At 40.6% G+C, this 13,297-nt stretch overlaps 1 protein-coding gene across 1 annotated transcript in view; it reads right to left on the bottom strand.

Annotated features, from left to right (window-relative positions):
* The window catches only part of tbc1d32 (TBC1 domain family, member 32), a 108,858-nt gene that overhangs the window by 25,886 nt on the left and 69,675 nt on the right, over positions 1-13,297 (bottom strand). The window contains exons 29-30 of the mRNA XM_030047443.1: positions 7,735-7,804; positions 1,922-2,037 (exon numbers count right to left, since the gene is read on the bottom strand). Coding sequence (XP_029903303.1) covers positions 1,922-2,037; positions 7,735-7,804 — 186 coding nt within the window. The remainder of the gene's footprint in view (positions 1-1,921; positions 2,038-7,734; positions 7,805-13,297) is intronic.

The following is a 13,297-nucleotide window of genomic DNA, read 5'->3' as shown; positions in this document are numbered from 1 at the left end:
AGAAGTCATTTTGATCTACTGTCTCAGTGACTAGTGTATGAAATTGGAGCATACGGGTGGGGCCACCTATACTAAGATATGATAGAACAAGGTAAACTGAATACTAGCATGTCATTGTTGCTGTGTAACAGCCTCTCCCCTCCAGTTTTTGTGCTTTGTTCTTTGTGTTCTGCCCTATAAACTGAATGTTTTCTGGGACACTTCAGCGTCAAAATGCCGAGTGGACAGCTATTCTGTGGTTCCTGATCCAACTTATGTGCACCTCTCTGGTTATGCACCTCTTTGTGATAGGCCACACCCACCACCACAGTCCCTTTTAGCCAATCAGAATAAGAGGTTCAACAGCTCTTCTGTGGCCAAACTTTCTGCCATGTTACAAGAATCCGTTCCGTAGTTCTATGCCTTTTAGTGATCAGCATGGCCACCGTTAAGCCTCCTTTTGACCAATCGACATGAAAAGTCGATTGGTCTTTCTTGGATGGTTAACCTTCCACAAAGTTTTAGAGATATCAAGCTAACAAACAAACAGATGGAATGGGCCAAAAATATAACCCCCATACAACTCCATTTGCCGAGGTAATAAAATCTTGATACCTCTGTCCAGTGTTTTTGTGATCAGCTCAGCTTGCGCACAGATTCTGCCATGCAGTTCACATAGGTGGCCACTATAGTGTCACTATGGCAACACTTGGATGCAGAATTATAAAGTACCTTAACTTTCATGACCCTCGGATGCATCGGATCCATTAAAACAAGCTCAGTGAGCTCAAACCAATGTTCTGCCCATGTTAAAGTACAAACAGTGATTCTCGGTCCTTGGGAAGTTCAGGTTATACACTGACAGGTTTATAATGAGCAGCATCAACTTGTAATGCTATATTGTGCATGATGAGTCTGGCCAAGGTTTCTTGATGAATATTCTCACTATCCCCTGGGATACCTTCATTGACACATATACATTTTATGAGAGCTAAAACCTTGTACAACAAATGGACTATCTGATGGTTCAAGGTAAAATATCTTCACATCCAGCTACTTCCTATCAGCTCAAATGCCAGCGTGTTAACACTAAGAGTAAAAAAAAAAAAATGTCAGTCCATTCTGTTTTTGTTAAGACCACTTATACTGTGGTAAAATGCCCCCTTATCTCTACTCCATATTTGAATGTTCCATTGTCCACACACAACAGACACTCTGAGGGAAAGAAGGGCAAATCAGCTGCTTTACGGGACAAAAGCAGCCTGAAGTGTTCAGTCAAATGCAGATGAAGTAAGATCATCTGTATTGTGCTGATCACACACAGATGGATATTATCTGACCCTCTCTGGTTCCCAGAGTGAAAGTAGTGCAGCTATCACCCTGACTCTGAGCATGCACATACACACACTTACACACACACACACATACACACTTTGAGCTGAGAGCGATGACGTAAAAGCAAGAAAGGCGGACAGAGAGCGAGAGGGAAATATATATAGAGACTGTGTGTGTGTGTGTGTGTGTGTGTGTGTGTGTACAGAATGACCATGCATGCAACATTTCCCTACCGCCCTTTGACATTTTGCATATTTTCTTGTACTGCACTAATGGTTCAGAAATGCATTCATTTATTTCTCTTTTGTATTAAAGGAGGCTGAAAGTTCTCTAAGTTCAGGTGGAAGTATAACATTACACAATGACCTATGTCATGGAAATTTATGGAAATACATACATTTACAATACAGTGGGCCCTAAGTGGGACCCCTGGCATAAATACAATATTAGAAAGACAGATATTAATTCAAAATATGCTAATTAAAGATGCTGTCTGAGGTTATAGCTCAAGAAAAATGAGCTAAATGTTAACTTGGATGAATACCTTCTATAGCCGGTGTACCTGTAGTTGCTAAATGAGTGCAGCTGTGTGTTGTGGTAAGGATACTGAGTTCTGAGGCGCTGTTAGCTCTCTGCGTGGAGAGGAAGAGCTCTATGTGCTTCAGCAGCTGCGTCAGGTCCTGCACAGCATCTTCTTTAAGCAGCTTCAGGTAGCTGCCATACCTGCAGATAAGACAAAACAAAAAAACACATACATGTGGATCACTCATGCGCACCTGTGCCTACAAAGCCACACAATATTCAGGTTTTTACTACAGTGTCGAGACCTTCATGGGCCACATTCACATTCAGTCAGTCTTATGAGTGACTCACTTGAATCTACAGCTGCAAACTACATCATTCCAAATTAATAAAAGGACGTTAAGTTGTATTACTGCCTGATTATCTAACTGCCTTAATACACTCACAGAAGGTTTAACATCACTTTACAAGTGTCTGTTTTTGAAACCAAAATGCATATAAGTAGGGAGTGCACAGGGGAAACAGATTTGCTCAAATGAATGTATTTTTCCTGTTATCAACATCAGCTAACTTCTGCGCCTCCTGAGGGGTGTACTCCAAAGTGAGATTAGTAGGTTAGCAAGTCTATGCTGAGCCTAACGCCAGGGTTTTCAATGTCACAAAGGTGTCTCTCTTTTAACCTGGCTAGATCACCATGGTAACCTATGCTGCAACCTGGTCCAGAGTAGGTGATGTTTCAAGTTTCAGCTTAAATCGGCTATAAAAAGCATCACCTTTCACTAAACACCTCCTTTGGAAATGGCATCACCATTCCTGGAGAACCCCATGAATATTGATGCCCCGAATTTTCTGAGGTTCTCCTTGGAGGGAGAGACTCTTTTGAGACCGTAATGATCCATTGTGTTTTCCTGACGATGTTCTCCGTGAGTACTACACATTCTCAGCTGTGGCAACACAAACTACGCAAACCAGTGGAGCCATATGTTGGTCATGCCACAAAAAGAAGCTGTGCACTTGTTTTTTTGCCACAGGAACCTACATGCATTCATTGCATACATGCACTGGTGAAGCAGAAAATCTGAGCAAGAATACTGTATGCTGTGCTAAGATTGTTCTTGCTCTCACTGAACTACTGAATATGTTTGTAATGCTCTCAGGCCAGGCAACATGCATTAATAGTTCACATTAATAATCATGTGCTTGCATGTGAAATATAATTCATAAATCTATAGGACTCCCTAGGGTGATAGGTGCAATTGATTGCACCCATGTTCCAACGACAGGAGCTTTACGAGAACATGAGGGAGACTTTGTTAATAGAAAGTCCTTTCACAGTAACAGCGTTCAGGTAAAGATAGCTGGCATGTGGCTAGCTTCTTCTTTCCCTCCGCTCCTGTACTGCACGTTTCACATACCTTTCTGTCCCGATTCTGTGTTCATGCACTTTTGTGTTTAACGTTATGGACTCTGGTGTTTTCTCTGAGACTCTGTGCTTATTGACTGTTTGTATTTGTGGGCTCTGCCCTGCTTGTTTTCTCCTGCACACTTGCCTTGAGTTACTCTGTTTTCACCTGTGCCTTGTTAGTTCAGTTCCTTTGGCCTCCACCTGTTCTGCTCTTTGTCCTATCCAGTGCCTCCAGTGTTTTCCCTCCAATTTCTGTCCCTGCCTCCTCACCAGCTGTCTTCCTGATTTATTCCTTGTGTATTTATACCTGCAGTCCTGTCAGTACCCTTTGTTGATTCGTTGTTATGTTTTCCTGTGTTCCGAGTTCCCATGAAAACCTGCTTTCGGTAAATAAACCTTATTTTTCTTCACTTCAATCCTGTTTGCCTGCCATCTCCTGAACTTGGGTCCACCTGCTCTGCATGCCTCAGCGTAACAGCTTTCAGGCGCTTGTCAGCAACCATTGTGCAGAGAGCGAGCTTACGCCTGGATCAGACTACACAAATTTAGGCCATTTTTTGACACAATCCGGTCTTTCCAGCATCAGGCAACCCGACGAAAAGTCTAGCATATTAGGCTTTTTTTTTTTGTATTTTTCCGCATGTGATAGCTCCTATGTCATGTTCCTTGATGTTGACCAATTACAGAGAGCTCTCTAGCTCACACGTGTAAACACGGCAAAGAGAAAGTGAAGAATGCTGCTGTTTCTGTTGTCAGGTGGGACACTGACAAAAACGTTTTTTGAGCTGTGGCAACAATACCTGTGCCTGTTTCAGGTTTCCTCAAGGGAGTACCATGACACAGTCAAAATGCCAAGGGCTGTGCTATTTTGGTGGATGCGCACTGGCACACATCTCTCCAAAATCGCATGAACTCCTATTGATGTTATGCTTGCTTGTTTCACGCAGATATGAAGCAGTAGAAACATCTACTTGTACATCAGAATATGATTATTAATTGGTTAAAATACAGTAAAACTACCACAGCACTGGCAACACTACTGGGAATATCACCAAAGCCAAAAATGTAAAGTTGCCGTGGAGAAACTGCCTGTGTCCTCTCCTTTCTAGGGGGTCTCCACAAATGTGCCTGAAGCATTGCAGTTTTATTTCAAACAGAACAAGGCCGAAGGCAGCAAAGAACACTTTGTAGCAGAACAGAAGGGAGGCTGTTTTGGCTATTAAATCTGACTGTGTGTGTTTCAGAAAACTCCAGTTTCCACAATTCTCTCTTGAAATTGAAAGAAGTGATAATATTTCAGTCACAACTATTATTAGGAGCTGGTTTCTCTTTAGAAAAGCTGTTCTGATCTCCTCCTCCATTAGAAAATGCCAGCGTGTCAGAGCAGGAAGAGAGCTGCTATTAAAAATGGAGAGACAGCCCATCGTGTCCTCTTTGTGGCCAGCCAGGAACAGAGCCACAGTCCTCTTTTTTCTTTTTCTTTCTTGTCTTTTTCTTGTCACAACACAAGACCGCCAGCATCACACAGAGCACTTCTGTAGCCATGACTGACAATTTCTTGACCCTCATCCTCGACGATTTATGAACTTGTGCAGGGATGTGAACAAAGATTGATCGGGGTCATCACTGTCATGTTGCCAGGCCACTGAACAAGACACCAGAAGAATTTGATTCATCCAATAGTTTGCAGTTTGATGTACAGGAATATACACACAGGCCACACAGGCCAAATGAACACACTGCATCTCCAAGTACCCAGGATGTATCAAGTAAAGGAGGCATTAGTGACAGCAGCCAGATGGACAGACCAGACACACCTTTCACTATGACTGACTCAGCAGGGCTCTAATGACAAAAATGGCTGACAACAACCGCGACAAGGACATCTAGTCACCTTCTAATGTGGCACGTAATCTGGACAGTTACACAAACACACACACACACACACACACACACACACACACACACACACAGAGGGGGCCCTCTCACTTTTGCAACCTGTGTCCCCCACACTTTATTCCACTTACTAAATTGTTCACCCACTGCCCCCCCCCATCCCCACCGCACCTTTATTTTATTTATTTTTTTAAATTCTTTCTTATATCGGTAGCTTTCTCACTAGTTATTTTCAAATTATTGGTTAATTTTGATGTAGTTTTAAGGTATTTTTTCTTGTAATGTTCATCATGGTTTTGAAAGAAATCCGATGAATTTGCTTGGGGATTCAAAGGATTCGTATATACACATAATTAAAGTGGCTCAAACCTGTTGATTTATTTTTACTTCCATGATGGCTATGCCTCTGGCGGCCCTTTTGTTCAGTATACACAGTACTGCTTGTCAGCAGGCCTCTACTGAACAGAAAAGTGGGCATGTAGTTGGAAGAAAGTAACATCAGAAATTTGTGGTTGTAGCTTCTGCCTCAGAGCTAAGTTAGACTGTTGACTGTTATCCTGGACAGACAAACAAACTTAGAGATGCAACAACAACAAGCTTTTCTTTATTCTCATGAAGCTCCCAGGAGTTTCCCTTTCAGAGAAAATGTATAATTAGTTCTGAAACAAATGAATCAAGCCCTTCCTCTAAATTTATGTCTAATGCTCAAACACCTTTTAGCCCGTCGGTCACAATACTCTGAAGCTTACACAGTGTGCTCTAGTGATGCCAAAAGTGCAAACATGGCACTTGGAGTCTCTTTATGCATGCTTTAAAACTTTTCAGATGAAAATCTCCCTTCAGGAGAGCTGTAGAGAATGGTGATATATCCACTATCTAATGTAACAGCAGGGCATCGTTAAGCGAAGAAACGAGTTTTGTGAGAACAATAACAGCTCTGATGGTCTACTTACGGGAGAAATAAAAAATGGACTGAGCATAATGCACAATGTGTAATGTAACAAGAGGGCATCATTAGGGTCAGAATAGCAGCAGGAGGACATTAACACACTTTAGACAGGTGTGCAACTCCCATCGCAGGAGCAGAAGGGAATAGTAAGGCTCCTAAGAAGTGTGTCATTAAGAAAAAGCTGGGTGGTGGAGCAAAGTGCCCATCCACACGGCAACTACAGGAAGAACCTTCTTTGGATCCTTTCACTCTGTGTCCTATCAACCCTATGGCTTAACCTCTTAACATATTTAATTTGATGATTATACAATGTCATTTTAAAAATGGTCTGAAGAAAAAAATTGTATTAGTTTGAAAGATTTTGGTTCTACTTCCGGGTTTTGGGGTCGCAAAAACAGAGACACTCAAACAACCATGATGCCTTGCACTACACACGTTGGTCAACTTAGTGAACTGGGACATGTTCTACAAGAAAGTATAACACACCAGTTCACCTAACACTTTTTGGAATTTACCACATAAAATAATGCCAAAATTTCAACTCCATGGATTACATGCTTTTGACACGGAGCTGAGTGCTTAAAACTATCTGCATAACCTACAGTCAAGGTGTTTGATTGGTAAAATGTTGTGTTACAGTTGATTGTCACTTTAATCAGAGTCAGCATTGACTTTAATGGCCGAGTGTGCTTAGGCATTTAAAGAATTTGTAGTCTCTGGTACATACAGCCATATTATTAAAAAATGAAGGAAAATGCATTTCATTTTGGAGAGTTATTATATGCAGAGGGAATAAAGCATTGTTACGCTATCTAGTCCCCCAAAGAAACCCCAGAAAAGGGGCGTGGACTTGTTTCAATTGAAGGGAGGCACATAAATGCATTGGGCATATAAATACAGGGTGACCGAAAAAAACGGGAATCTTTGAAGTGCGTATTGGCAGACATGAGCAAGTGGCAGCACAATTTTTAAAAAATGAATATTCCATCATTGTTTCTTAAATGGCATGTTTTAAGGTTTCAATTACTATAAATAAAATATTTTTCTTCCATCACTCTTGGTTTTATTGGATTGTTAAAAAGTTCCCGTTTTTTTGTGTCACCCTGTATAGCTAGACAGCCATATAGTGCTTATGCCACTTCTACATAGATGTGGGCCTTTCTTGCTATTTGCGTATAATACAACACTACCACCCATGTCAATTTTCACCGGCTCTCAGATGGAACACAAATTTTATGAAACCGGGCGAATATATCTTGGGGCAATGCCACAATGTGTGTGCAATGCAATCTGGTCTAATGAGCCTCTGTTTTGTTTCATGATGGATTTCTCCCTGTATGATTGCTGAGCATCAACATCAAAAATCTGAAATTTGATGTTGATATTTTAGATAGCTGCTATTCACCAGAATAACAAAAATATACCACCAGTCAACAAAATAGCCCCAGAAGTATATGGTACATCACCAACAGCTGTATTACAATGTAAATGTGGATCCTCTGACCCACAATTACCAAAGTGCAGCTTGTGGCTAAGTGGGTGTAAGTAGAAGAGAGGGCAGGTTTGCTGCTGTAAGTAAGAAATGTTCTTAGTCAGCATGCTTGATTAAACAAGGGTGTACAGGCTGTAGAAAAAAACAATAATATACCTGAGACAGATGCAGACTCCCAGCTGTTGTATAGGCGGCAGCACAGCATTTTTCACACTCCTCTCCTCTGCTGTAAAACAAGGCGATTAAAGATGAGAGGCAGTTATTACCAGCCAGGAAATATAGCCAGAGAGCAGATATGGCAGGAGGTTTCACAGAAAAATACTCCCCAGACATCACTAACAGGCTCGTTAGACCACGGAGGACGGCAGGACCATGACAACACACAATAACTTGCTGCTTCCAAGGCACTACAGATGTGATGCTGTGTAGGTAATTTCAAAGTGGGCAGCTTTGCAACACTGCTTTTCATCTCAGTGTTTCCAAAGCAGCGCAGTATCAAGGTGAGTGAGGTAATTTCACTCAGCCAGTCAGCCATGGTTGATTTCATGGCAGCTATTAAGCCAACATTTTTATGGTGAACAGCGGTGTCACAACTCACATCTTCAGCAGTTTGGCTGATGGTTTTTGAAACATACAGGCTGGGTTGCACAGATTATCTCCAGTACTCATTTTTATTTTATTACTAATTCTTTGGGAATTTTCTGGTCATTTCTTGCTAATTTGCTAATCACCTTCTTCCCATGTTTTTGAAAGAGATTAAGTGAAACTGCACGGGTTTTCGACGGTTAAGTTTAAAGTCAATATCGCATCATAGTTTTAACCGGAGTTTGAAGTTTTGGTTTAAATTTAATCTAGGTTTAGACTAAAAGCTACACTTAGTTTTCAAGAGAGGTTTAAATTTAATCCTTCTTCACTTTAAAATAGAATTTAATGGTAAAGTATGATTCGGTGTTATAATCTGGTGTAAAAATGAATCCTTGAGGTGCCCTGGTAGGTTATCCGGTAAGAGAGTGTACCACATGTTAAGGCTGAGTCCTGATCGCAGCGTCCTAGGTTGAAGTCCGACCTCAGGCTATTTGCTGTATGTCACCCCCCGTCTCTACCCTGCCTTTCATGTCTCTCTCTACTGTGACTGTCAAATAAAGCAGAAATGCCCAAAAAAATGAATCCTTGTTGCAGCAACCCAGCCATAGTAGGCTCAACAATTTTGATAAATGTGCCACAGGCATTTCAGGGACGCAGCAGAGCGGTTATAGATTTGTACGCCGCTGCTTTGTACAGACTGAATAACGCAATGACTGTGGAGAGCTGATAACTTATTTGTTAAGGTGCTTTCATTACATCCTGGCTTTGGGGAAGGAGATTATTATTACATTTGTGCTAATGGATCTCTCGCTTCAGACACTTTGTTGTAAGATGATCAGAAGATTTCAACAGTTAATATGAAAAACATTATCCAGACATCAACATTGGCAAGCAAAACTCCAAATCCAATTTACAAACTAATGTTCCACAATTATGCGAGCAAAATGATAATAAGGTTGTTCTAATCTACATCTCAAAGTGATAATTGAACACCGTTACCATGGAAAGATCAGAGCTGAGCAATGTGGAGTAATCACAGATGCTCAAATACTGTATTAACTGGGGGAAAAGAGGTTTTGATGAGGGCATGAAGCAGTGCCAAGACAACTACTGCTGCATCATCCTCTCTCCTCTCATATTAACAACCTCTTGCTGATGGCAATTACCATCTAATGGAGATGAATGCCCTCCTGTTGTATCCATTTCCTCCATCTCCATTCCTTTCTCCTCCCAACTCTCCAGAATTACGCCACTGATGTCTATTTTTCAGCTTTTAATGACTATAATCAGAACCATCACACTTCTGCTCAAAAAAAATAATTGTTTTAAAATGTAACATGTCATGTATCTCTGAAATTAGCTAGGATCCCTATCTTTAATGGCTAAGCAGCTGTCACTGTTATGAAGAGTAGCACCAATAATCCGCTTCTTGCACCCAGTTAATCCAATTTATGCATTTTGGGGGCTTGATTGGAAACAAAATCCCTGGTATCCTTTGTCATTTTGTCAGTTTAGAAATGAAAAGACTCTAAGAAAGTACTACATAGCGCTGGAGACCTCATCTCGCCAACATGACATTGGCCACTGGGATTGAATATTCAAAACCTGATTCAAATTAATCAATATTGAAACAATATTTTTCCCGTTTAGCAGCAATGTACAGCTTTTGTTTCTCTTTTATACTGCTTTTTTTTCTAATTTTGCTTTTTCACTGCCTAAAATGCTGAAGTCTGGCAGAAAAATTTCCACTGTTCTGCCGATCATCCACTCAGTCGCACTTTGTCAAACCAATTTACTGTAACCTTGGATGGACGGCTTCTCCCTTCAAACACCCAAAGGAAGAATATGATGGGGAAAAAAATCCAGATTTTAATGAAGACCTAATTAAGAAAAAGAAAATCTTAATTGGAGCTATTAAGATGTAATTGTTAGATAAATGTCTCTCTCTTTGTTTCCAGCCCCCCATTTTCAGTACAATTGTGAAATAAATGGCACTAGTGGACAGCTGTCTGTAAGAAGTCAGCAGCATGAAGGGTGAGGAGATACAGCTCAGGACGGGAAGCTGCCAGAGGTTAATGCCTGGCAAATGAATCTCACTGCATACAATGGGAGCACTCATGTAGAGCAGAGTGGCTGAGACTGTAGTCAATTTGAATCAAACACAGATTTGCACACACACACTCACACACACACACACACACACACACAAACGCACACACTTGCCATGTAAAAGCGCTAAAGCTTTTGACCCGTCAGTGCAGCAATGTTTTTCTGCATAAAAGATTCAGGGACCTATTTTGGTACAGGCATACTGCGCAAAACACGACCAGTCATCCACACAGTGCCATTCTGGTGAGGTGCAGTGGGGGTTTCTCCTCACCTGGGCACTTTCGCTATTTTGGTGACATGCTGTGTGGCGAGGTGGGAGGAGAAGCACAGTAATGGGTGTGTACTTATCAGTCTGCTGGTGCACTGCGGTTTTGATGTCATGGATGACCGCAATTTACACCCACTGATACCTGCCTACTTGGACCAAGTCGATGGTGTAGCACACCTAGGAAGTGTGTTTTCTGTCACTTTAGCTGGTTGAGGTCCATCCAACTACACACCTGCCTTAAAATCAACAGCTGGAGCAAAAAACACACAGTGGCCATAGACAGGCTTCTGTCATCCTCCTCGTTCTCTTCTGACAACCACTAATAATTAATCTCAATTTCACTCAACAATGTGGTTTTTGAAGTGTGTCTGTCTTTGTGCCATCAAGAAATGAATGCACATACTGTGTGTACGGTATATCTGCACTCATGGAATGCCTTTTGCTCAATCAACTTTAACTTTAACTAATTATCATTGAACTAGTCTATAGGAGTCCATGGGAAAAAATCTAATTGGTCCATCAGTACCATCTGAATTCATATTATATACTCATTCATATTCACATTTGCTGTTTTGTTTTTTAACATAGCTGAATGGACTGAGGTTTGAGTATTAAGGGCATAGGGAGTATTTTACTTTATCACTGTATTTGTGCTCTTATTGTAGTTTTGTATCATGCATAAGAAAGCTGTATTGGTATGCTAGTTGTGTTGTGTAAGGGAGTCGTATCTGTGAGCTGCACTGCACCAAATTCCAATCAGCTTGTTGATATGGCAATGAAGGACTGAACTGATGCACATTTGGTGGTGGTTAAATGACCATGCAGGGCTGTATCCGTGTGAGAAGAAATTCATGCTGTGCTAATACAAAAAAAGATTACAGTCATACCAATGCAAAAGAACTTCTATTCTTAATTATTCATTTTTTATTATTTATATATGTGTATGTGAAGGTTGGAGCGATGTGCTGCCAAAATGTTTTCAGTGATGTTCTTCTGCTCATGTAAGTTGTCAGTCTTGTTTTCAGTGAACTCCTCTCTTGTTTGAGGTTTGCAGTATTGAACATTTCTCATCCACCCAAGCCATTCCTAGTCTCTCTCTGTTTTTGACTCCAATTCATCATTCTCTCTATCCTGACCCGTCTGAGAAGCATGAGCACTGCATGATGCTGCAACTAACCCGTGTTACTGCAGGGATGGTACAACAGTGTCCCCCATAAAATGACACTGAACACACACACACACACACACACACACACACACACACACATACACACAATTCTCGGTCTGTGAACTGTGAGAACTCTGAGTTTGTAAAGAAAGGTGCCTGCCTTTCTAAATCATGCCCAATCACTTGAATTTGAAAAGTGGACGACAACCTGGTTCCAGAGATATCTCAAGGATAATCAAAGGAAAACAGGATGTATCTGAGTTCAATTTCCTGGGGTATTGTGTGGAGATTGCTGGCAAATAAATTCAATCCATTTTAAATTAAGTCTATCACACAGGAAATTGTGGAAAAGGTGAAAGGGTCTGATTACTTTCTGAAGACACCGTATGTCCCCAAGCATGTGCAAACATAAGAAATGAAAAACAAACACTCGAACACCTCTAAAACACCTTGAGTATTAAAACATTTTAATAACAACTTGGTGTTGAGGAAAGTTAGGAGGACTGGACCAACCATAATATCTATATGGGAGGAATAATGTAAGTGCTGTGTTGAAAATATGTAAAGGAATATGGCAGATTTCCAAATCTGAAATCCCAAAAAAGTGAATGCCCTAAAAGTGGCAAAATTACTAACTTTGAAGTGAGTGAGCAGAGAGATAAATAAATCATCAAAACAAGCACTCAGCATTGACATTCAGCATCAGTGTGGCCTCAGAGGAAACATGCTTCCCTGTTGATAGACTTACAGAGACAGCGCTGATAAAAGACTTCAAATTCACCGTGGGAAAATCCATCAGCCTTCAAGAGGGAAGTTAGCTGACAAATCTTTCTTCATATTAAAATAATAACAATTATAATTAATGCATAATGAACTGACATACCATTTTTATTAGCTATGACTTATTAGAAGTGAGTGCTACAGAGCGGATTTTTGACAGTTACTGCTTTTATGGGCTGTTTACTTGCTCTTCATGTTGGACTAACTTGAAGCAAGTTTTCATAACATCCATGTCATCTTGAACTCTTTTAGGTGCCATTTCACCTTTTTAAGCTTCTTTCTCATTATATTCAATGGATATCAGAAGTCAATAGCACCAAGAAGAGTGAACACATTTCTTAGATCCATGCACCGACTTCCAGTTAAATACAGACTTGATTTTAAGGTCATACCTATTACCTATACTCTCAATGGTCTGGGCCCAAAATACACTGGGTCTCTCAGATCTGCAGGGACTGGTCAGTTAGTGCTGCTCAAAGTTCAAGACAAATGTGGTGGAGCCGTTTTTTAGCTATTATGCTGCCCACTGCTGGAGTCAGCCCCCTTTGGACCTGAGAAATGACCCAGTTGAGGCCACTTTTAAGGCCGAGTTAGAGACTGTTCTCTTTTCCACTGCTTTTAATGAATCATTTTTTATGGTACTTTAATTTGATTGATTCAGTTTTAAATGTGTGTAAAATGGTCTGTACTTTTCATTTTCTTATTTTATACTTTGATCTTTTAAATCTCTTTATTTTATTCATTTATTTATTTATTTATTTTCATTATCTTATGGCTGTAAAGCACTTTGGTTCATCTCTGTGTATGAT

Source organism: Myripristis murdjan, chromosome 24, assembly GCF_902150065.1.
Source record: "Myripristis murdjan chromosome 24, fMyrMur1.1, whole genome shotgun sequence".
Taxonomy (NCBI): domain Eukaryota; kingdom Metazoa; phylum Chordata; class Actinopteri; order Holocentriformes; family Holocentridae; genus Myripristis; species Myripristis murdjan.
This window is presented reverse-complemented; position numbering and strand designations above follow the sequence as displayed.